The sequence below is a fragment of the Ostrea edulis genome, chromosome 5, assembly GCF_947568905.1.
Source record: "Ostrea edulis chromosome 5, xbOstEdul1.1, whole genome shotgun sequence".
In the NCBI taxonomy this organism is placed as follows: Eukaryota; Metazoa; Mollusca; class Bivalvia; order Ostreida; family Ostreidae; genus Ostrea; species Ostrea edulis.
The window spans coordinates 19,178,147-19,205,009 of NC_079168.1; the positions used below are offsets into that span (position 1 = coordinate 19,178,147).

The following is a 26,863-nucleotide window of genomic DNA, read 5'->3' on the forward strand; positions in this document are numbered from 1 at the left end:
CACATATAATTCATAGGAAATACGACTTATTCCGAATATTTGAAAAAAAGCAAACTTTTGTATGATTTTCCTGTCCGCGAACTATGGAGTGAGTAATACTCATGGCCGGTACTGTCACTACAAATGCATCTTGCAAAGGTAAGCCAAGAAAAACAAATCATATTCTCTAATTTTTTAATATAAAAAATAAGTATTAGAAGTGGCATTTTCAGAAACGGGTTAGTGAGGTGTTAACAAACAATGAGCCCCCCCCCCCCCAAGTCTCACATGCATTTCCACATTTTTGGGTCTAATCTAGCCATATATAGCCCCCCCCCCCCTCTTCCTTTTGTTACTCTGAGAGTACATTATTGAAATCGCTTCGACTTCGGCTCTTAATTGTAATCATTTAATATAAAGGAAATGAACATATTCTAAATTTGGATTTCCTCGCGGAAATAACTAAAGTTTAATTCACCTCGACTATACTTAATCGAATTGAATTTATACACGGGCTGGGTTCACAGCAATGTTCCGGATTCCTAGATAATTTACTGAGGGAAACCACTATACGAGGACAAATAATCAGATATGTATGAAAAATTAAACTTTTTATTGCTCTCATTGCTATCTCTATTCGATGTTGCGAGTTTTAAAGAGAAAAATCAATCCTTTTATTGTGCATTTGGATGAAACCATGTCAGAAATATTTCTCAACTTAAAAAGATTTACTCCACAAAGCTTTGTAAATTCTATGCAGATTTCTCTACTTTATGGAAGACTAGAGTATTTATGGCAGGGATGCAGAATAACAATTCCCAGTAATGGAAGGGGATGGCTGGAGGCTTGTAATGGACGTAAAATTGAGAATCTTATGACATAAACGGGAAAAATTACAGTTATTTAAAAACCAAATCACGTTTATTACTCCTATTATAACAAATACCAATGGAAATATTTCTTGATCTATTTTGTGCATCACGAACATTCAGCTTTTCGGAATAATAGGGAACACCTTTATGTTTTTATGCTTTCATGCTATTTTTGAGGGATATTCATCAAAGTGTAGATAGAATTTATGTTTTGACAAATAGTAACGGCTAAAAATACTTTGTTGACAAAGCTAAAACAATGTATAAGATAAGATATTGTCTATTTCCTCCAAGGTAATGGAGAGTTATAAGTAGTTGACAACTAGAACATTATATAATTAGATATGAACAGGAACAAACAAACATAATTATATATGTACAAAGTTACATTCTACGACAATCAAACATAAAGAGATTTTTCAATTTGAAAACATAATTTGAAACAATTTGAATTACTTTTTTTCCATTTATCACGAGACAAATTTCCAAAGCTAGTACCATTGATACATCCCAAAAGAGAACGATATTGTGTTTCAATACTTTGGCTCTCAAAATTACGGACTCAAATGTTTCTTTCAAACACACACACACAAATATATATATATATATATATATATATATATATATATATATATATGTATGTATAGGTAAAAAATAAAAATGAAACACGAAGACGTTTAGTAAAGCTTTAGCGCTTTCATTTCAAATCTTCAGAAGCTTTACATTTACATTATATACATATATAATCCTGATGTTTGATAAGGTTCTGTGTTTGGGTAGTTTTTTTTTTTTTTTTTTTTTTTGTCTGCTGTGTTTGCCTGTAATAGACTGACATCTATTGATCAATGGCTTTTATCTATAGTTATTGTCATATCTTATATACCATCACTGTAGTTCTGTTCAGAGGGAGGTTCAAGTAATTGCACCTAATCACGATCTACGTCTGCAACTACGAGTATATCGGAAGCTTCTTTCATTTTCGTATGACCATGTAAAGCTATTTCAGCTTGCTGCAGTGTTAACAGTTTTGCAATATTAATGAATGCCAAATTATTCACCATCTTGTTAAAGGAAACAGCAGCGTTTTATAGTATTATACAGATAAACTAAAAGTTAACTTAATGTCTCGTTATAGAATCTGCAAAATGACTATTTATAAATTTTGTAAATAGAAAACTTTATAGTAAATGCCAAACATTCGAAGTACAAACAACAACATTATATAACTTTTAAAAACGCTTTTCATTAAACTGCTCAGCATAATACAGCGCAAGTGGTTTGGGGACTTGCGAGATTTGTTGGTAATGAATTCAAGTTAATAAGAACTTTAGAAGAAATGAACGACTTCTTCTTTGCATTGTAAAGTTTGGAACAGTTAACTGTTCCTTACCTCCTGGGGTCGTCAGTTGCTGAGAGTAACCAAAATACAAGCTCCGCGATTCAACCATAGTGAGAACTTTATTTTAAGGATATTAATGGGTGTCCATGAATGTGGTGGTCACGTTCTCAGCGATGTCAGCAGGATGGAATTTATTCATACAAACAACGTCTGATTCAGTTCTGTGATGACTGGAAAATAGAGACATTTAACATGACAACAAACTTCTACTACTTGTATAAGATTTCGTGCCGGACATGTTTTGACGTATGATCAGCTACATTAAACAAAGCAACCCTACATCCTGAATTATCAATGTGTATACGATTCGCCACAGCGGTAATTGTGCTAGAATTATGGTGGGGCTGATAATATTTCTACTTCATGTTGTACCAGGTAAATAAAATAGATATTTTGGTCTATGATTTGATATTGATAATACTATAAATCAGAATAACGTGCATTGTCTTGCTATGTAGGAACAGTCAATGATCCTTTACATTTGTCATAAATTGTGGAAACCTGGAGTACAGACTTTGATGTGAACTAGCGATATTTATTATTAATACTAGGTATACTATTTCTGAATGTGTGTGTGTGTGTGTGTGTGTGTGTGTGTGTGTGTGTGTGTGTGTAACTGTTATGTCTGTGATAACCCTGTGTGTGAAGCTGCATGTATTAGTTATATATAAACAAATGGATCTAAATTCCCCACTTCCATGCAGATGAATGACGTCATCACTTCTCTGTGTGTGTGTGAGTTGTGCGTGCGTGCGTGCGTGTGTGTGTGTGTGTGTGGGTGGGTGGGTGTATGTGTTAAAAGATCCGTATTTCATCGATAAAGCGGTCCTTGTATATTTTTTTCTTCCTATTCTAAATTTTTAGAAACTGTAACAGTTACCTACAACTTGATTAAGATCAATGACATTTTGGGTACAATAAATTATGCTTACATTTGATAACTACAAGAAATTGATGGTTTTGAAACAGGAAAAGCGCCATTGGTTGCCAATATAAAAGCACCATCCACATTTAACCTTGGAAATGACCCCCTGACGGTGAACTGCAATCCTTCAGGACAGGGGTTTGACACCATTAGCCGGATTGAACTATATAGAAAGTCTATGACTGAGACTTCTTACAGCACACTGTTATACGTACAGGATCATTCCACTGGTAGTGTTCCGGCATTCGAAGATGGTAATGTAATAATTGATATGCCCACTCATTGTACCACATGTACCGCCGTAAATGATGTCCATAATAGTATCTGAACACAATTTAAAGACATGTTTTCTAGGAGATCAATATGTGCTGCATTCGAGAGATTTACTCTGTAATTCTTGGTACCAAGGGAATCAATTTTCTACTTCACATATATTAAATGATTGTATATTGTATAACTTCCCTTTCAAGAATGTTTCACTCATATGGAGACGTCACATCATTGTCGGTGAAGGGCTGCAAAATTTAGGACTATGCTTGGCGCTTATGGCCTTTGAGCAGGGAGGGATCTTTATCGTGCCACACCTGCTGTGACACGGGACCTCGGTTTTTGCGGTCTTATCCAAAGGACCGCCCAGTTTAGTTGCTTCTTACGACAAGCAAGGGGTACTAAGGACCCATTCTAACCCGGATCCCCTCGGGAATTTTAAATGCTTTCAGCTGTTTTGAATAGTTTCTATATCTAAACAATCACCAACATCGTGAGGGTCTTTACTTTATACTGTTGCTGAAGGTGAAGAGGACTAAAGATAATGTATACGTCATCTTACGGTGGCAGCGGTAATGGTTTCTTCGTTCTCTTTGAAGGCCTTTAACTACCACTCGGTTATCTATAGTAATGGTATTAATTTTTCCAGTTCTTAACCTCATAACGAGTGTATAGTATGTCCATAAGAAATACAGTACGGTTTCCAACATTATTCTGAATTTCTAAAAACATTGCACAAACTATAAATAACTAAATTAGAAAATCATACCGCTGAAACTACCATTCGATACTTGATCCAGATGCCAAACCATAAACGTATAGGTCAAAATTTGTGGCACTTCACTTTAGCAATATTTATCAATTATCAATTGTAAATTTTAGTATGTTGTACAGCGCTTTAGAGTATTTTTAGATAAGGCGCTATATAAGTGTACTTTTATTATTATTGTTATTATTATGTACTTTTATTATTATTTCTATATTGAAACAGTCTCGAATGGGAGGTAAAATGACATACAAATAATTATTACATGTAACTAAAAATAACAATTAAATAACAGTTACATGCATGATAGATATTCGTTAGGGCTGTTTGGCTAACTTTCAGATGTGTTGTTATATTCATTTAGACGATCTCAAACAAAGAGCTACTGCGAGAGGGGGGACGGGAAACCCAGAGGGGGCGTTCCTGTCATTACAAGTGACACCTGACAGCGCCAACTGTAGAGAAAAGGGGTTCTACAAGTGCAGGATTACCTACATAAGCGCTAATGAAACTAATTACGTCACCTCTACATCGGTATTTATTGATATCGTTGGTAAGCACACATGACTGAAGATGAAGCACGAACTTAACCATTATAGTCGATGACAAAAATATATGTCGAATTTTGATTTTAACTTGTGAGTAAAACTTTTCAAAGATTAAAAATATCATATGTACCATTGTAACTGGATAATAATAGTTTATTCAGAGGCGCCCATTATCACCGTTTTCGTTTAGTTCCGCCTTCGTCTGCTCCTCCATCTTTCATACTCAGTCTCTCCAACATCCCAGGCGCGCTACCAACTAGCCACACGTATCTCAAAGGAACCACCATATTACTGGGCTGTAGAGCTGAAGTTGGTACGTAGATGTTATTTCATATATCATTTCATATGCATATCATTTCATATAAAATGCAATTCTGAAAGTGTGAGTAATGTTTAAAAATCATGCAGAGTGTGACTTAATGATGCAAGTTATAAATGAATGTCTTTTTTGCGTTTTCGTTCTGAAATGCTTATCACAAAATCATCAACTCACTTTCGTTGTTTTGTAGTTTTAGCCTCGTGCATGCGAAATAACCTCCTTCAAATTTGCAGTTTTATTAGATAAATCTGAATTTTCCCGCCAATTATGTGTAGTGATAAGAAATCTTTTATGTACAGGCGTTTTGTCAAAAATTATTTTGATTTTAGTGATGTACACCCATAGTACTATGAAATATTAAAAATATTCATTTGTAAGCTCTTTAAGGATAAATCACTTCTCTTTACTTTTGTACGATTCTTCAGGTGGATCGCTACATTTTCATTTATGCCCCGGGAATCAAAGATTTGGATGCATATAGAATTTAGCCTGTCCATCTGTCTGTCTGTAGCAAAAAACTTTAATTTTGGTCATATCTTTTACACCATAAGAGGTAGAACTTTCATATTTAGTGTGTATATTTCTTGTGGTAAGACCTTTCCATTGACACCAAAGTCTTTGACCTTGTGACCTTAACACTGAACAGGTCCCATTTTGTTGTACATGTAATCCAGAGGCATTAATATTTCACAAACACATCTTGTCTTCAATTTTGATACGATTAAAGCTCAATAGGAATTATAAAAAGTGGTAAGAAACAACATTTTAATCAGAAAATTACATTCTCTTAGTTTGTTATAAAATGGTTTACAAATTGAATTCATTTATAAAACAAATTTCTCGATGACAAGTGCACCAAAGAAACAGCCACATGTAAAACTGATACGGTACCAATTTTGATGCACCAGATGCGCATTTCGACAAATAATGTCTCTTCAGTGATGCTCAACCGAAATGTTTGAAATCCGAAATAGCAATGAAGTTTTGGAGCTATTATTGGGAAAAACAGTGTGCCAAAAAAGTGGAGTCAAATTCGTCTAAGGATAAGAGCTACGCGTGAGGGAGATAATCCTTAATTTTGAAATAAATTTCTAAATTTTATCACAGTTATTAAATATACATCCGTATTTTCAAGCTAGTAACGAAGTACTTATCTACTGGGTTGTAGAGACCATCGGGAACTAACAGTCCACCAGCAGAGGCCTCGACCCATGTATTCTTAAAATTATTTTAGGGTGGTTGTTTTGTTTTGTTTTTTTTGGTGAAATTTGATTGAGATCGATACGTTTTACTTGTGTGTTTTAAGTTCAAAATTTTTACGATAGCAATATTTCTTGTATTTGCAAGTTGCATTTCAGTATCGTTTTAAAGTTAGGATTGTCTAAAATATCTTTTAACACATTGAAATGTTTCTTGAAAAGTTTAGCCGTAGACTTAAAAAATATTTACAAATGACATTTACAATTTTATAACTATTTGTAATTGAAAAATTAGAACGTCTACACGAATCTTCTTGGCAGGTTTTATTAGATATTTATACCATGCATCAAATCACAGCGAAATTTGAACTCCAGAGTCTCTTATTTGCAAATAAAACACCTTTTTATTATTTATGAAAAAACACAAAAACTTCATATAAAATGATTGAGAGTTTGTATCGCTCTTTCGTATGTGAAATCATATTCCTTATGAACTGCTTTAACGAGCCATTAATTGAAATTTCCGTGTAGTGAGCCACCTACTTGAAAGTTAAAATTTACCGAAATGAACCAAAATTTACCAATATGAAAGTTTTTATTGACAATTTCAAACTTAAATGTAATATTCCTCTATACTCTCGTCTATATAAGCTGCCAGCATACTTTGATATTTGTAATTCTAAATACCAAAACACCATAAAATTAAAAATTGTTTAGTTAATGATTATGACATTTCCGTGTAAAGTTCAGTAAAACTTCCATATATTTTCTTTATACATGGAGAATGATTCAATCAAATCTTTTCACCTTATTTCTTGATAGGTAGTCCTGCATACCCAATGCGATTCTGCCTGAAGACACCTACAGGCTACGAGCTTATAACAAAACTCGAGGAAAATTCCCTCTCACCTTCCTCAACAAATCCAGCTAAGACTTGTATGATGTCTAGAACTATCATTGCATCACTCCTGGTAAACACTGAGGGGGAAATACACTGTGATGTTTATAATGCGACTAGTAACATGGGCTGCCACCTACATCCGAGAACCGCGTCTGAAACCTTTTCTGTACAGGATTTTCCAGGTAATCGCGTATAATCACTTCTAAGAGTAACGTTTTTCCCTTTGCCACACCTACATAATAAGTTTTTTCATGTTTTACATGTTTTGATTGGAATAAAACATATTTTGCAAAGTGGAACCATACATCGATGTGGCGTGTAAAACATTGCATTATACTATACAGATCTTGATTTATATGCGAAAATCTTCATTTATATTCAATAATCTTCAATTGTATTCAATAATCTTGTCATTGCGAAAATCTTTTTTGAATGTACTAAGAGATGTATCAAATGTACATCAAGTTTTATCGAAAATACATCAAGATTTATCGAATAAAAATCAAGATCTATCGAATATAAATGAAGAAATATTGATTTAATAATTACAATCATTTATTGAATAAAGATTTATCGTATAATCAATATTTATCGAATGTAAATCGAGATTTTTCAAATATGAATCAAGATTTGTATAATATTGCCGCGATGGTACGATGACAATGACACTATGGCGATGGAAAGATGGCGATACATGCAACACGATGCTACCGTCACCATCGTGTCATCGTACCATCGCGGCGATCACATGACAGCATTAGGATTCCATAGCAACTCACAATTTATACACAACATGGAAATTGTTATACAAAGCGAATTCCAAATATAGAAGGCCTAGGCCGACTTGCAATGTCAATGAACTTGTTAGTTTCGTTATCAATTCCACAGGTGCTTGTGGACAAGACTTCCGGTACCCCCCTTCTTTTATTTTTAAATGTTCAATTCCTTGGGTATTTCGGACGTATTTTTGATAAAATATGTAACTTCAGAGTTTATCTATTTCAATGGAATACACAAATCTCGCATAGAAACCGTTTTTAAAAATGTCATATCACCGATCATAATATATCATATATATATCGGAAGTCCTGTCCACAAGCACCTGTGATCAATTCAGGTTCAATCAGACTCAGTGTCCTTTGTGATTTATATTCCAGTATGTAATACGAGTACTAAAAGTTTACTCAATTTATCAACAACGAAAGCGTCACTAAGTAACCAGAGTGTGGGCGTGACGAGTGTCCCCGTCCAAGCTATTCCATTGGTCACCACAGAATCCGCCATGGGAGGTTTGTGTTCATCTAAATATAGGACAACCTCGCCTTCGTATTCTGTCAAACTGCACGTGCTAAACCCAACTATACTTGACTATTCTTATACAATGGTATAATGAAGCTCATACCAGTTGGTTCCCCTTTCTCTTCTGAATGTGACAAAACTCCCAAGAAAATCTATTTCTATGCTATAGAAATCTTGGAAGATTGAGTGACACGAAATCTCAATTATTACGTATATTTAGATAACTTAAGTTTTCATGAATGCAGTGCTTTAACTGGAAGGAAAATGTCCTTTTACAATGAGTAACTGTACAGTATTGTCCCCAGGGCTTGCCGTCCTCGTCCTGGGCTGTGTGTTGATCGCTCTGTCTGGAGCTTTTCTCGTCACCAGTGTCATCATCTGTAGAAAGGCAAAAACACTTCGGAAAGGTAATATGAAATTAATGATAGGCATATGGTAATATCAAAAGTCGTAAAATGGAGTGTCAGTAAAAATCTCTCCTTCTGCACAACAAATTATATAATCGTACGTTTTTATGCATTATCATGAAATTTGACATCTGGGTGATCTCATGATGAACATCCTTGGCAACACAGTGGTATTCGTTGCAACGCAAATGACGTTTTTGGTACAGTGTGGCCGGGTTGTGTAAAAAGCCGCATTAATGGCTACACAACAGTTTAATTTAATTGGTGAATAAGTTATAGCCGTGTCAGCTTCCAGGAATGGAAAAGGTTAGACGTGGACAAATATTCTTTTATAATCTTGAAATATTGATTAAAGATTGTTAGATTGTTGCAAAAAAGTGCTCTCATGCAGAGTATGATTATTTTTTTCTTATTTGTTCAACATTATCTTGATTTTGGATGTTCATGATCATTTTGGAGTTTGAAATGTAAATATACCAAATTTCCTTTCATCAACTGGATCATACACAATTTACATGTACCAACTTTCGGCTATTTTTTTCAAATGTTCTGAAGTAAATTCACTAAGGAGTAGATTCACCCAATATTTGTCAAATAAGCATCCCCCCCCCCCAACACACAATATGATTGTGATTGAATTATTTTACAGAGGCTGAGCTTGTACTGATCAGGTGAGCTGACTCATTTTTTACGCTTCCAATTATTGATATCCGTATATAAAACCATCGTATTTAGTGTACAAACAGACGATGAATATACCTATTTGTAATTGTAGAAGCACCTACGATTCGATTAATTTCAAAACATCACCGGCGTCTGAATACTCGTCTCTTGGTAAGATCAAAGTAATTCTTTATTTCATTCAGCAATATATATCCAAGATCATTTCTCCATTATCATTTTTCTCAATATCCTTAGACAGAAAGGGGAGAGAACAAAGTTCACATGATCCATATAAATTACCTCCACGTTTACATAGATCAGTTGTGTACAGAATCTCGGTATATTTATGCTCTTTGATTTTCAGATAATTTAACGACTACCTCCAGTCATCCGCTGGAGAGACAGGATAGTGATGGATACATGATACCAACATCTTTAAAATGACGTCATTTGGGACTGCAGGAAATCAAAGAAAGTTTGCTGAAAAACAGCGATATAACATTAGTAACATTGTCACGAGAGAGAGAGGGGAGAGAGAGAGATAGGGGGGGGGGGGTAGAGAGAGGGGGGAGGGAGAGAGAGGAGAGAGAGAGAGGAGAGTTTATGTGTGTTATTAGTAGACAATACATTGGACAATTGCACGCTTGAGACAATATTCACTCATTATTACAACAGGATTGGCAAAGCTGGACATTTTATTTACAATCTACGATACAGTATAACTGCTGTAAAACCAGACCTGGATGCAATATTACGAGAAGACATAAACAGCCAGATTTTCTCCATAAAAGGGAAAACATCCGATATTTATCGACAGGGTGGATCATCAATTCAGTGATGATAAATATACACGATGTCGTTATCAAGAGGAGATTGATGCGATAGAAGGCGGCTGACGTGTTACAGGAAACTAAAACTCGTCTGTTTCAGCATTCTAAACCTCTCTAACAACTGAAAAAAATATCAGAACCATATTGTAAATTGTGAAGGCACACTTAACAGACATTGCTAATCTCGAGTGAGAACTATATATATACGGTGTGTTTAATAACGTTGCATAGAACTACATGAATAGATTTAAAACTTTTGCTTGACGCTGCTACAGTATGTAATATGTACTAATGTTCCGGACACACTCTGACGCGGTCAGTCACGGCGGGTAAGAGTAACCCCCACATCCTGACTGATCCTGACCTCATTGTTTCATGTTACAATTGACAAATCTGTGTTATTAGATATGTTGGAAGTTTTTTTATTCCTACTTTTGGTTGTACAAGGTACAGTAAAGCATTAACGGGTTAAATTATAGTTTTATTGTAATCTTTTGTTTGTTTTCTACATGTATTAGTTGACAATTTTTAAACAAAATGGACTTAAACTGCTGTATTTTGAAATTGATTAATGATTCAAGACGTACCTACTTTCATCTTGATTTCTCTCGGGTGAGTATGTAAAGTAAACGCAGCTCAATTAATTACTGAGTATTGATTAATTTTCGCTGCAGGGTTATTTTCGTTATTTTCGCAGTGGGTAAATCCGTGAAATTAACACTGCGGTGAAGATAACGACCATGATAGTATTTACACAATACGGAAATCAAAATCGGATTGAAAACAGATTTTTCTCTCTCTCAAAAATTTGAAAAATACTCGGGAGTGATTAATAGAGCAGTAATCAGCAACATTTAACTTTTAAAAGGGGAATTTCAATTTATTATTAGGGAAATTATAAAGATTTGGAATCACATATTCCTTTATATAACAATGGTTAGTAATAGTGTATATGTGGTCCAGGAATATCTGAGGTTCTGATCAACGAATGATTCAGCAAATCATGTAATTTATCTTTAAAATTCTGGATATACTTCCAAGATTTCAATGGTATAGATAGCGGAAACATAAATGATATGTAGTAATGCTGTAAATCTACAAATATAAAGGACATGCGCAAGCGACGATTGAAATCCAGGCATCCACCAACACTGTCAATCTTGGGAGTGAGGAACTGGGAGTAAGATGCTCACCGTCAGGAAATGGTGTTAATTTCATCAGCCGGATCGAAATACTACAACAGTCTGTGACCGAGTCTTCGTTTAGTTCGATCCTGTATGTGGAGGATCCGCCTCGAGGAAGTGACCCTGTCTTCAGAAATAGTAAGAGACAATTAAAAAGTCAAAAAAAATACCCCCAAAAATATCTAGATTGTCTGTATTATAGGAGATATCTATATAATCAGCATTAGGTTTATATTGGGGGGGGGGGGGGGGTATACATGTAACAATGAAAGCATAGGGGTAATTTGTATAATTAGTGTATGAGGAATAATACTAACAAACTAGGCATTGTTCCTTATGTTTTTATTGTATAGGATCTTATGTCAAGGTGAAGGGTCAGTGATTTTATCGATTGATTAAATACAATAAAAGAGCACAGATTTATTTAATATAAATGTTTCTAAACACTACGTAGTAAACAGTTTTAAGGGGAATTTGAGAAACTTGTCTTAGGTTGGGGAATAATCGCCGAGTTAATCTATTTTGTTTTCATATACTTCATAGATTTGAATTTACAAAAAGCGAAAATGCACAAGATGGATTATCTTAGGCAGAAAGTGTATATTTTGCGTAAATTCTCAACCAAAATCTGAAAATTCACTAATTATCAAACTTAATTATTAAACTTTACTTCAAATTCATTAATTATCATATGCCCTTGTAGACGGGTTTGGCCTTTCATAATAACAAATTTCATCTAAGGATGTTTTGCGCCAAGTTTGGTTCCCTATACATTAGCATATAAAACTTTGATCCCCTATTGTGGCCCCACCCTATCCCCAGGGGTCATGATTTTAAGAAACTTGAATCTCCAATTTGTCAGAAACCTTTCATGTAAATTTCAGCTTTTGTGACCCAGTGGTTCTTGAAAAGAAGATTTTTAAATGCCCCAACCCTATCTTTGCATTTTTGTCATTGTCTCCCCTTTATAGGGGCATGGTCCTTCATTTCAACAAACTTAGATCCCCTTCGCCTAAGAATGATTTGTATTAAGTTTGATTGATATTGGCCCAGAAGTTCTGGCGAAGATTTTCCGATAAATCAGCATGTAAAAATTTTGATACCCTAATGTGACTCCACCCTACCTTCGGGGGCCATGATCTGAACAAATTTGAATTTACTCTCTATTACGAAGCTTTCACTTAAATCTCTACTCTTATAGCCCAGTGGTTCTTGAGAAGATTTTTAAAGATTTTCCCTATACATGTATATTCGCATGTAAAACTTTGATCCCCTATTTTGGCCCCACCTTAACCCCAGGTGTCATGATTTAAACTTGATTTTCCGCAATGTTAGAAAGCTTTCTTGTAAATTTCAGCTTTTCTGGCCCAGTGGTTCTTGAAAAGAAGATTTTTAAATTACTCCACCCTATTTTTGTGATTATCTCTCCTTTGAAGGGGCATGCCCCTTCATTTCAACAAACGTGTATCCCCTTCACCAAAGGATGATTTTTTTCAAAGTTTGGTTGAAATTGGAGAAAAAGATTTTCCTATATATCTGCACATAGAACTTTGATCCCCTATTATGGCCCCACCCTACCCCCGGAGGCCATGATTTGAATCCACTCTACATTAGGAAGCTTTTAGCTAAATCTCCACTCTTCTGACCCAGTGGTTCTTGAAAAGGTTGTTAAATGAACCCTCACTATTTTTTAGATTATCTCCCCTTTGAAAGGGACATGTCCCTTCATTTATAAAACTTGAATCCCCTTCACCCAAAGATGCTTTGTGCCAAATTTGGTTGAAATTAGCCCAATGGTTCTGGGGAAGAAGATGAAAATGTGAAAAGTTTACGACGACAGCAGGCACATTTCGATCATTAAAGCTCACTAAAGCCTTCGGCGCAGGTGAGCTAAAAACACCGACACCCACTACTATAGTTCATAAAATGATACCTGATCGGCATTCTTTACCTGCAGATAGAATGCAAGTCTAAGGCGAAAGTGATTGGAGATGCGATTTTTGTGCATTATATGACTGAATAATTCAAAATATCGGAACCAGCTATTAGAGCTAACCAAACGATACCTTATCGTCCCTCTTTGCTTACAACATAGTCAACAATAATAAGAGACGCAAGTTTTCATTCGACGACCAAACAATAACCAATCGTATAAATTTCGAAATCCCCAATTTATTTTTGGTCCAATGTTGTACATTCGATTGATTAATTGTTGATAATTTTTCACTCATATTGAAACGTCACCAGCTGTAGGTGAACTTCACTGGTGAAATATCACTTTAGATTTATGCCTAGCGCCCAGGGCCGTAGCAGTGAGGGTTCTTTATCGTGCCAACGCCTACTGCAACATGGGACCTCCGTTTTTAAGGTCATATCAGAAAGACCCGTAATTATCACTTCTAATTGCCGATTGTTTTGGCAAAGGAGCAATCACTACCTATCTTAAAGACCCAACTTTAAGTTAACGCCCCCAAATTTTACCTGCGTCGCGATCAATGATAAGCCGCTGGTCAATCAAACTTTTAACAATAAAGCTTAGATTGATTGACGTTTGCAGAGACCGTGGTCTACAGCTACCCGAGAAAGATGTTTTGATAACAACCATGGCTAATGATGACCAGCAGTCTTCAGATCTCGAGGAAAGCCCTAGTATACCTGAGTTTTGATAGCATTGACTCGCACCTAGAATATTTTAATTTCTAACGTCCCCTATACAATGCAATTTATCATCGTATTTTCTCTCTCCATCTTTATACATGTATTATAGATTAAACAATCAGAAATCAAAGAATAATAATAATTAAAAAAAACAAAAAACCAAACAAACATAAGTTATTGGAATATTTTCTATTGGCGCAGCACATCAACATGTATAATGGTTATATTGCCCATGCGTAAAACTGTTACAGTAGTTTAAAAAATGCTTCTGTTTGAGATACCACATGGATTATAAATTACACAATCAGAAATCAAACAACAGTAAAAAAGCATAAATAAGTTATTGAGATATTTCTATTTATAATTTATCACTGCTTTATATTGAGAGAGAGAGAGAGAGAGAGAGAGAGAGAGAGTTACTGAGATATTTCTATTTATAATTTATCACGGCTTTATATTTATAAAGATAAAGAGAGAGAGTTGTTGAGCTATTTATAATTTATCACGGTTTTATGTTTATAAAGAGAGAGAGAGAGAGAGATGTGTAAAACTGAAGCAATAATATAGATGAAATAATATGGCATGGCAATAGTGTTGCATACGTATGACAATAATTACTCATTTAGTCAATGATTGAGAGTAAGGGAGAGAGAGAGAAAGGGGGGTAGACTAGCTATGTGTCAGCTTTTGTTTGGGATACCATCGTTACACAAACACTACGTCCACAGAAACCCTAAAGAGAGAGAGAGAGGAGGGGGTGTATACTTCGTGTCAGCTTCTGTTTGGGATGCCATCGTTACACAAACACTACGTCCACAGAAACCCTAGAGAGAGAGAGAGAGAGAGAGAGAGAGAGAGAGAGAGAGAGAAGACTTCGTGTCAGCTTCTGTTTGGGATACCACCATTACGCAAACACTACAGCTACAGAAACCCTACAGACAGCCCATATTGAGGGGTATCTTGACCATTCTTCATTTGGTTGTACATGTACACAGATCTACTTGGATTTATTCATTCTCTCGAAACAAGGATATTTTACCTACTACACCCACGACACCGCGAACTCCCAGGACACGCCGGGTAATATTATATTTAGGAAATTATTTATATACGATATATAACAATTTAATTAGAAGTTTTTAAAAGCAAAGGTTTAGAAATGGGCTAAACCTGTCATTTGCAATACATAAATATGACCAAGTTTGAAGGTTTACGGGAAACAGAAATGCGGTATGCATGTAGGTAGAAATTTTAATTATTTTTTTTTTGCACAAATCAAGACACTAAGCATAATTTGTAATAACCTGAGAAATTTCCTGTGTATATCATAAAAATATACACAACAACTGATCTCTTGGCCAGGTGAATTCCAGGTAAATAACATTGACCATGGATAAGCTCCGCCCACATTCAGTCATCCGTGGAGCAACCGTACGGTGTTTTTTTTTTTGGGTCTTTAAAGGTATATGTGCCGTGTTAAACAGTATTTTGTTCTGTGTTAAAAAACCAGACCAATATTTTGTCAGTATGATAAACTATCAAAAATAATACGATTTGACATACGGGTATTAAAGGAATAGTGTTCTACTCAATGTAAGGAGAACACCGTGGCGATGATTTTACAATGCATATTTATGAAGGAATGACGTTTATGGTGGATGTGCGCAAGCGCGCGAGAAAAATATTATTAGAAACACCATGGGAGACAGTATGTAGTCATACTAAATGGTGATTTTATGTTAGAAATGAAGTTTAACTCCTCCATTGTTCAAAGTGGTTCTCTCTGCCCTGTTTCCGTCTGACTGTCTTTTATCGCTGAATGTGTCCCGCTAACAGCCTGCATGCAGACTGTCCACGCTTTCATGTCGCAATGTAATTGTTGACTTTCGAAATTCCGCGTGCAATGTCACGTGATCATGAATATTTCGAAATGGGGCGTTTTCTATCTGACTCGGAGAACACTTACTTCATTCTTTTTAATCCGATTGATTTAAACTGCATAATTTGCATACAGAGCTTGATATAAAACACAAGTTTTTTTTTTATACCTACGATAATAGCCAAAGATTACGATATATATTTATAGCTTTTAACGTCTTAGGTTTGACGCTTGTTTATTCGAAGTCACTTGGAGGTGAACATAACGTTCTATTTTTTTCGGATCTCAGTCAATCAGAAAGCTAAGAATTACTCAGTCATATAATGATAAAGCCTACAAATACTACATGTGTATCTCAATACAGTGATATAATGATAAAGCCTACAAATACTACACGTGTATCTCAATACAGTCATATAATGATAAAGCCTACAAATACTACACGTGTATCTCAATACAGTCATATAATGATAAAGCCTACAAATACTACACGTGTATCTCAATACAGTCATATAATGATAAAGCAATACTACATGTATCTCAATACAGTCATATAATGATAAAGCAATACTACATGTGTATCTCAATACAGTCATATAATGATAAAACCTACAAATACTACATGTGTATCTCAATACAGTCATATAATGATAAAGCCTACAAATACTACACGTGTATCTCAATACAGTCATATAATGATAAACCTACAAATACTACATGTGTATCTCAATACAGTCATATAATGATAAAGCAATACTACATGTGTATCTCAATACAGTCATACAATGATAAAACCTACAAATACTACATGTGTATCTCAATACAGTCATATAATGATAAAGCAATACTACATGTGTATCTCAATACAGTCATACAATGATAAAACCTACAAATACTACATGTGTATCTCAATACAGTCATATAATGATAAAACCTACAAATACTACATGTGTATCTCAATACAGTCATACAATGATAAAACCTACAAATACTACACGTCTATCTCAATACAGTCATATAATGATAAAGCCTACAAATACTACATGTGTATCTCAATACAGTCATATAATGATAAAGCAATACTACATGTGTATCTCAATACAGTCATATAATGATAAAGCAATACTACATGTGTATCTCAATACAGTCATATAATGATAAAACCTACAAATACTACATGTGTATCTCAATACAGTCATATAATGATAAAGCCTACAAATACTACATGTGTATCTCAATACAGTCATATAATGATAAAGCCTAGAAATACCACATGTGTATCTCAATACAGTCATATAATGATAAAGCAATACTACATGTGTATCTCAATACAGTCATATAATGATAAAACCTACAAATACTACATGTGTATCTCAATACAGTCATATAATGATAAAGCAATACTACATGTGTATCTCAATACAGTCATATAATGATAAAACCTACAAATACTACATGTGTATCTCAATACAGTCATATAATGATAAAGCAATACTACATGTGTATCTCAATACAGTCATATAATGATAAAACCTACAAATACTACATGTGTATCTCAATACAGTCATATAATGATAAAACCTACAAATACTACATGTGTATCTCAATACAGTCATATAATGATAAAGCAATACTACACGTGTATCTCAATACAGTCATATAATGATAAAGCCTACAAATACTACACGTGTATCTCAATACAGTCATATAATGATAAAGCCTACAAATACTACATGTGTATCTCAATACAGTCATATAATGATAAAGCCTACAAATACTACATGTGTATCTCAATACAGTCATACAATGATAAAGCCTACAAATACTACATGTGTATCTCAATACAGTCATATAATGATAAAGCAATACTACACGTGTATCTCAATACAGTCATATAATGATAAAGCCTACAAATACTACATGTGTATCTCAATACAGTCATATAATGATAAAGCCTACAAATACTACATGTGTATCTCAATACAGTCATATAATGATAAAGCCTACAAATACTACATGTGTATCTCAATACAGTCATATAATGATAAAGCAATACTACACGTGTATCTCAATACAGTCATATAATGATAAAGCAATACTACATGTGTATCTCAATACAGTCATATAATGATAAAGCAATACTACATGTGTATCTCAATACAGTCATACAATGATAAAACCTACAAATACTACATGTGTATCTCAATACAGTCATATAATGATAAAACCTACAAATACTACATGTGTATCTCAATACAGTCATATAATGATAAAGCAATACTACATGTGTATCTCAATACAGTCATATAATGATAAAGCAATACTACATGTGTATCTCAATACAGTCATATAATGATAAAGCCTACAAATACTACACGTGTATCTCAATACAGTCATATAATGATAAACCTACAAATACTACATGTGTATCTCAATACAGTCATATAATGATAAAACCTACAAATACTACATGTGTATCTCAATACAGTCATATAATGATAAAGCAATACTACATGTGTATCTCAATACAGTCATATAATGATAAAGCAATACTACATGTGTATCTCAATACAGTCATATAATGATAAAGCCTACAAATACTACATGTGTATCTCAATACAGTCATATAATGATAAAGCCTACAAATACTACACGTGTATCTCAATACAGTCATATAATGATAAAGCCTACAAATACTACATGTGTATCTCAATACAGTCATACAATGATAAAGCAATACTACATGTGTATCTCAATACAGTCATACAATGATAAAACCTACAAATACTACATGTGTATCTCAATACAGTCATATAATGATAAAACCTACAAATACTACATGTGTATCTCAATACAGTCATATAATGATAAAACCTACAAATACTACACGTGTATCTCAATACAGTCATATAATGATAAAGCCTACAAATACTACATGTGTATCTCAATACAGTCATATAATGATAAAACCTACAAATACTACATGTGTATCTCAATACAGTCATATAATGATAAAGCCTACAAATACTACATGTGTATCTCAATACAGTCATATAATGATAAACCTACAAATACTACATGTGTATCTCAATACAGTCATATAATGATAAAACCTACAAATACTACATGTGTATCTCAATACAGTCATATAATGATAAAGCAATACTACATGTGTATCTCAATACAGTCATATAATGATAAAGCCTACAAATACTACATGTGTATCTCAATACAGTCATATAATGATAAAACCTACAAATACTACATGTGTATCTCAATACAGTCATATAATGATAAAACCTACAAATACTACACGTGTATCTCAATACAGTCATATAATGATAAAGCAATACTACATGTGTATCTCAATACAGTCATATAATGATAAAACCTACAAATACTACAGGTGTATCTCAATACAGTCATATAATGATAAAACCTACAAATACTACATGTGTATCTCAATACAGTCATACAATGATAAAGCCTACAAATACTACATGTGTATCTCAATACAGTCATATAATGATAAAGCAATACTACATGTGTATCTCAATACAGTCATATAATGATAAAGCAATACTACATGTGTATCTCAATACAGTCATATAATGATAAAGCAATACTACATGTGTATCTCAATACAGTCATATAATGATAAAGCCTACAAATACTACATGTGTATCTCAATACAGTCATATAATGATAAAGCAATACTACATGTGTATCTCAATACAGTCATATAATGATAAAGCAATACTACATGTGTATCTTAATACAGTCATATAATGATAAAGCAATACTACATGTGTATCTCAATACAGTCATATAATGATAAAGCCTACAAATACTACATGTGTATCTCAATACAGTCATATAATGATAAAACCTACAAATACTACATGTGTATCTCAATACAGTCATATAATGATAAAGCCTACAAATACTACATGTGTATCTCAATACAGTCATATAATGATAAACCTACAAATACTACATGTGTATCTCAATACAGTCATATAATGATAAAACCTACAAATACTACATGTGTATCTCAATACAGTCATATAATGATAAAGCAATACTACATGTGTATCTCAATACAGTCATATAATGATAAAGCAATACTACATGTGTATCTCAATACAGTCATATAATGATAAAGCCTACAAATACTACATGTGTATCTCAATACAGTCATATAATGATAAAACCTACAAATACTACATGTGTATCTCAATACAGTCATATAATGATAAAACCTACAAATACTACACGTGTATCTCAATACAGTCATATAATGATAAAGCAATACTACATGTGTATCTCAATACAGTCATATAATGATAAAACCTACAAATACTACATGTGTATCTCAATACAGTCATATAATGATAAAGCAATACTACACGTGTATCTCAATACAGTCATATAATGATAAAGCAATACTACATGTGTATCTCAATACAGTCATATAATGATAAAGCAATACTACATGTGTATCTCAATACAGTCATATAATGATAAAACCTACAAATACTACATGTGTATCTCAATACAGTCATATAATGATAAAACCTACAAATACTACATGTGTATCTCAATACAGTCATATAATGATAAAGCAATACTACATGTGTATCTCAATACAGTCATATAATGATAAAGCAATACTACATGTGTATCTCAATACAGTCATACAATGATAAAACCTACAAATACTACATGTGTATCTCAATACAGTCATATAATGATAAAGCAATACTACACGTGTATCTCAATACAGTCATATAATGATAAAGCAATACTACATGTGTATCTCAATACAGTCATACAATGATAAAACCTACAAATACTACATGTGTATCTCAATACAGTCATATAATGATAAAGCCTACAAATACTACACGTGTATCTCAATACAGTCATATAATGATAAAGCAATACTACATGTGTATCTCAATACAGTCATATAATGATAAAGCAATACTACATGTGTATCTCAATACAGTCATACAATGATAAAACCTACAAATACTACATGTGTATCTCAATACAGTCATATAATGATAAAGCAATACTACACGTGTATCTCAATACAGTCATATAATGATAAAGCAATACTACATGTGTATCTCAATACAGTCATACAATGATAAAACCTACAAATACTACATGTGTATCTCAATACAGTCATATAATGATAAAGCCTACAAATACTACACGTGTATCTCAATACAGTCATATAATGATAAAGCAATACTACATGTGTATCTCAATACAGTCATATAATGATAAAGCAATACTACATGTGTATCTCAATACAGTCATACAATGATAAAACCTACAAATACTACATGTGTATCTCAATACAGTCATATAATGATAAAGCAATACTACATGTGTATCTCAATACAGTCATATAATGATAAAGCAATACTACATGTGTATCTCAATACAGTCATATAATGATAAAACCTACAAATACTACATGTGTATCTCAATACAGTCATATAATGATAAAGCAATACTACATGTGTATCTCAATACAGTCATATAATGATAAAACCTACAAATACTACAGGTGTATCTCAATACAGTCATATAATGATAAAGCAATACTACATGTGTATCTCAATACAGTCATATAATGATAAAGCAATACTACATGTGTATCTCAATACAGTCATATAATGATAAAACCTACAAATACTACATGTGTATCTCAATACAGTCATATAATGATAAAGCAATACTACATGTGTATCTCAATACAGTCATATAATGATAAAACCTACAAATACTACATGTGTATCTCAATACAGTCATATAATGATAAAACCTACAAATACTACATGTGTATCTCAATACAGTCATATAATGATAAAGCAATACTACATGTGTATCTCAATACAGTCATATAATGATAAAACCTACAAATACTACATGTGTATCTCAATACAGTCATATAATGATAAAGCAATACTACATGTGTATCTCAATACAGTCATATAATGATAAAACCTACAAATACTACATGTGTATCTCAATACAGTCATATAATGATAAAACCTACAAATACTACATGTGTATCTCAATACAGTCATATAATGATAAAGCCTACAAATACTACATGTGTATCTCAATACAGTCATATAATGATAAAACCTACAAATACTACATGTGTATCTCAATACAGTCATATAATGATAAAACCTACAAATACTACATGTGTATCTCAATACAGTCATATAATGATAAAACCTACAAATACTACATGTGTATCTCAATACAGTCATATAATGATAAAGCAATACTACATGTGTATCTCAATACAGTCATATAATGATAAAACCTACAAATACTACATGTGTATCTCAATACAGTCATATAATGATAAAACCTACAAATACTACATGTGTATCTCAATACAGTCATATAATGATAAAACCTACAAATACTACACGTGTATCTCAATACAGTCATATAATGATAAAGCAATACTACATGTGTATCTCAATACAGTCATATAATGATAAAACCTACAAATACTACATGTGTATCTCAATACAGTCATATAATGATAAAGCCTACAAATACTACATGTGTATCTCAATACAGTCATATAATGATAAAGCCTACAAATACTACATGTGTATCTCAATACAGTCATATAATGATAAAGCAATACTACACGTGTATCTCAATACAGGAGTGTTATCTCGGTGTTGAATATCAGAAAAATATCCCAATGTTAAGTTGAGGTCCAATATCTCGGTGTTGAATATATGATTATTGACTCAGTGTTGAATATAAGAATATTACCTCAATGTTGAGTTTTAATAACTGTGTTAAATATAGAATCATTAACTCAGTGTTCAAGATGGAATCATTGACTCCATACCTTTTTTTTTATCGATTCCAGGTGATTTGAGCAGTAGAGCGACAGCAGAAGGTCGGGCAGGACGCCCAAGTGGGGCCTTCCTGGCTCTCACTATCACAAGGGGCCGGGTCAACTGTAACGACGGCGGGTCATATAAATGTAGACTGACATATACGAATGGGACTAATCATTCGTCTACTGTCACATCGTCATCTAGTCGTGTCAATTTATTAGGTAATTAAAGCTAAAGTTGTTTTCGTACAGCACTTGTATAAAGTTACGAGCTACAATCAACAATTCTATGACTTGATATACTCTATTAATGCCTGTATCAAATAATCATCACTACAAACATTTCTCAAAATAGATGAAATAATGACTACCACAACAAGAAGGGTCAATACACAATTTCAGGTTTCAAATATTTACATGGGCTATTTGAAACGTTTGCAACCAAATTATAATAGAAATATATGCCTTTCCAGGCATCAGGATTTTTTGTTTATATTATGTATCCCTAATAAAATGTTTAGAAGAGAGATATTCATATTTGTAACAAAATTTCAACGCTTCAAATACATTCATATCACCGAGTTATCATAACCCGAACTTAATTTATTCTGTCCTTGATTTGCCCATTTCCACTATTCTTTCAGCTGAACCAGACTCCACTCCTCCCACTCTTACTCTCAGTCCCTCCAACATCCCAGGAACATCTGGAAACATCTACCTTACAGGAACAACCATCACAGTAACCTGTCAAACTGAAGTTGGTAAGTGTGGAAAATCTCAAATTCTTGATCTTGCAATGTCTTTTATTTCATAATCACATCTATAGACATATGTTTACTTTACCTATCAACCATAGTATTCAACAAAATACAATCATTTTCAGAATTGTACAAATAAGATATGGCAAACGAAATCCTCTCGTTCCAAAACAGCATTTTATAAACCATTCCCTTTTCCTACAGGTAGTCCAGCGAATCTAATCAGATTATGCTACAGGTCCGCAGGAATAACTGCAAGTCAAACTGTGACAAACATCTTGGCGAATGTCGTCTCCCCTGTATCCCAAGAACCCTCCAAATCCTGTGTCATGACCAGAACTGTCGTGGCCTCATTTCTAGTCACCAACACTGCGGGTTCGTTCTCATGTGAAGTGTATAACGACACCAGAAATGCACAATGTGGACAGTATATAAAGACTGGGGGCGCCGCATATACTGCACAGGAATATCCAGGTACAATACGTTAACAAGAAATAGTCCATTTACATACCTGTATTACGCCTTGTTGCTTCTAACAACTGAAGGATCCAGCATGTGTCTTGACAAGTTTCTATTGCCAAAAGATGATTTATTTTTTAAAAAGACGTAACAATAGCAATGTTCATGGAGTTTCAAAATATCATTCCATCAACTGAATTCAATAAGGGGACTTGATTTCAAAGACACGAAATCTGGCGTAATCTTTTTCATATAGGTTGCACAGAATTTAATTTATATTCATCATGAATTCTAGTTTGCAATGTGAGCACCACATCTACAACGCAGAAACCGGAAGTGACGACAACAGTGGGGGCTATTATCGAGGGAGACAACGGGGCTCTGGCTGTCACGGACTCTGGAGGTTTACTCTGATTCCTACCTACTTCACAGGATGTCTGTATTTTACAAAAGAACATGAGTTGTAATGGTTGAATTTTGACCTTTCAGGGACCACGCTCCTGATCCTTGGCTGTGGGTTAATCACTTTGTCGGGATCTCTTTTTGCTGCTAGTGTCATAATCTGTATGAAGGCAAGAAAACTCAGAAAGGGTGAGCTATCTTAAATCTATAAAGAAAATTATCTAATATAAAGAGATATCAGATAGTATATTTAGACTCATTTGATGAATTTCTATATCGGATTGGGTTTTTTTTTTTTTTTACAGATGCTGAAATGACCATGATACAGTTAGTGCCAGTTGTTAATTTCCATTTAATTCTGATCGGTTTCAGGACTAGTATACAAAAGTAAACACGCTACAGTGAGATTTTATTTCGTTACAGGAGTACCTATGATTCTGTGCATTTTCAAGCGACACCAACACAACAGTATACGTCCTTAGGTAAGAAACGGCCATATGTACAGCTGATGTTTATATTGTGATAACGTCAGTCATATTTATTGCAATACCTTTGACCATTCAGTGTATGACTTGTAAAAAGTAATCAGTCAAACAGTCATAAACGATTTGAAAGTAGGTGTTGTTGTTTTTCAAATTACGCATAGATTATACATGTATAGCAATTTTTTTTCAAAGTTACAGAATATTAGACCTTAATTTTTGCATCTATCTAATTAATACGTCTTATATTTCTACGATTACAGATAGCCTTAAAGCAACGAATCATCGTCCACTGGAAAAACTGGACAGTGATGGGTACATGGTGCCGTCACTAGAAAATTATACATGACGTCACTGTGACATATCAAAGACATCAACAGGACATAAATGTTGTCAAACAAAATATATGCAGTAAGCTCTAAGACAGGTGTGAATCACTGTTTAAAATCTTTTTTTTTTTCTACATATAGTATTTATCTATGCGAGAAAGATGGAATAACACCCAAGAACCATTTTGTTGTAAACATGTAAGGAAAAAAATCAACTGTATGGCGTGATCTTTTACGGCCCTGAAGAGAATTTAGAATGTACAGAAACAGCTGAGTCTCACACGGAAATGTTCTAGATATCACAACTCGCTAGGTTCATCTCAGAACAAACTATCCGTTTGTTGTTTTAATTCATTTTATTGTCCTATTTATCTCCTTTTGTGTCAAAATAATTATTGTATCCAGCCATTCAAAAAAAGGCAAGTTTGATTTAGCTTTCGGGTCTCTTGAAAAAAAAGAAGGTACAAGTGTACTACAAAAGTAGTATGTGTTTAGGGAGCATCATATATGATTTTACCAAACTGAGAAATCTTGAATATGAATGAAATTGTATTTGACCATGAACCACAGAAAACATCTGCGAGTTGTTACTACTATATACTGTAACTCATCTTCTACTTAGCATAAACGTAATAAGAAAGTAAATGACCTCAGATAGCAATCAAAGTGTACATCTAATTATGACATTTTTTTTTTTTTATCTTTCTGTGGACAGGGGATCTGTTTTATTCTTTCAGTCTCAGAAGCAATATATCCCATTTCCATTCGATTTGGCTGCTGTGCTGTTATCTATAGGCCCTTTATACTCTATTACGCTGAATGGTCCTGATAAACTTTTGATTCTGGATCCCCTAATTCCTTTATCTCCGCTACTGAACACGTAAAGATACAAAAAACCAAAGCTCCATGTGACTGGAAAATATCTGGAAAAGCTATACAACGGAAAATGTTCCAATTACGGCTGAAGTCAAGCCAAGCGATAAACAATGAACAGCTCCTCGTGAAAATAAGCAGCTTTTAAATTCTCTGTAATTGGTCCAAGCATTTCAAATACTTCATAGTGAATTCGTGAATTCTGCGGCCGGCTCGGACTGATTCGTGTGCCATTAGGGTATAAAAATCAATTATGGAATCCCTCATGCATATAGCGCCGCCAAACCCCAGGGAAACGTATTAAAGACGTATAAAGATGGAATATTCCGTATTTAAGTATGATATATTGTTTATTCGTGATAAGGGAGCATTTCTGCATTAATCTTCGATAGAAAGCCCCAAATGAATATTCATAACAATATAACGTTGAATAATGATTAATGTGGATAAGATATTGTAAGTTATTTAAGTGGAAGTGTATTGTAAAAACCGCCATCATTTTTCTTAATACCTTATTCCCTCATTGTAAATTTGCAATGCATTTGTGTTGCATAAGACCAATACACAAAG

General features: G+C 33.7%; 2 protein-coding genes across 4 annotated transcripts; both read left to right on the forward strand.

Annotated features, from left to right (window-relative positions):
• The first annotated feature begins 468 nt into the window (after nucleotides 1–468).
• LOC125652858 (uncharacterized) lies at nucleotides 469–10,962 on the forward strand. Of its 3 annotated transcripts, XM_048882300.2 has the most exons (11): nucleotides 1,638–2,625; nucleotides 2,709–2,801; nucleotides 3,220–3,429; nucleotides 4,573–4,761; nucleotides 4,947–5,069; nucleotides 7,097–7,357; nucleotides 8,333–8,464; nucleotides 8,780–8,881; nucleotides 9,531–9,552; nucleotides 9,657–9,715; nucleotides 9,909–10,962. In XM_048882300.2, exons 3-11 carry the CDS (start codon nucleotides 3,354–3,356, stop codon nucleotides 9,986–9,988), a joined length of 1,044 nt encoding a protein of 347 aa, XP_048738257.2. In that variant the 5' UTR covers nucleotides 1,638–2,625; nucleotides 2,709–2,801; nucleotides 3,220–3,353; the 3' UTR covers nucleotides 9,989–10,962. The 3 variants fall into 3 exon arrangements, with proteins under 3 accessions (XP_048738258.2, XP_048738257.2, XP_048738256.2); XM_048882301.2 differs by lacking the exons at nucleotides 1,638–2,625; nucleotides 2,709–2,801 and adding an exon at nucleotides 469–572; XM_048882299.2 differs by lacking the exon at nucleotides 2,709–2,801.
• A 505-nt stretch (nucleotides 10,963–11,467) lies between these two features.
• On the forward strand, nucleotides 11,468–26,584 carry LOC125651283 (uncharacterized; the record flags this gene model as incomplete). The annotated part of the gene is made up of 9 exons (XM_048879859.2): nucleotides 11,468–11,696; nucleotides 23,021–23,212; nucleotides 23,635–23,751; nucleotides 23,953–24,222; nucleotides 24,503–24,610; nucleotides 24,697–24,798; nucleotides 24,915–24,936; nucleotides 25,033–25,091; nucleotides 25,355–26,584. Coding segments are annotated over 9 exons (1,185 nt in total), but the record flags the coding sequence as incomplete, so codon positions are not given.
• Nucleotides 26,585–26,863: the final 279 nt, after the last annotated feature.

What these genes read in the sequence shown, in the direction of transcription:
- LOC125652858 (XM_048882299.2), top strand. Translation starts at nt 2,586, where the DNA reads ATGGTGGGGCTGATAATATTTCTACTTCATGTTGTACCAG. An exon ending in TTCTGTACAGGATTTTCCAG is followed by an intron (nt 7,358 to 8,332) that starts GTAATCGCGTAT and finishes TTTATATTCCAG; the next exon opens with TATGTAATACGAGTACTAAA. An exon ending in CACAGAATCCGCCATGGGAG is followed by an intron (nt 8,465 to 8,779) that starts GTTTGTGTTCAT and finishes TATTGTCCCCAG; the next exon opens with GGCTTGCCGTCCTCGTCCTG.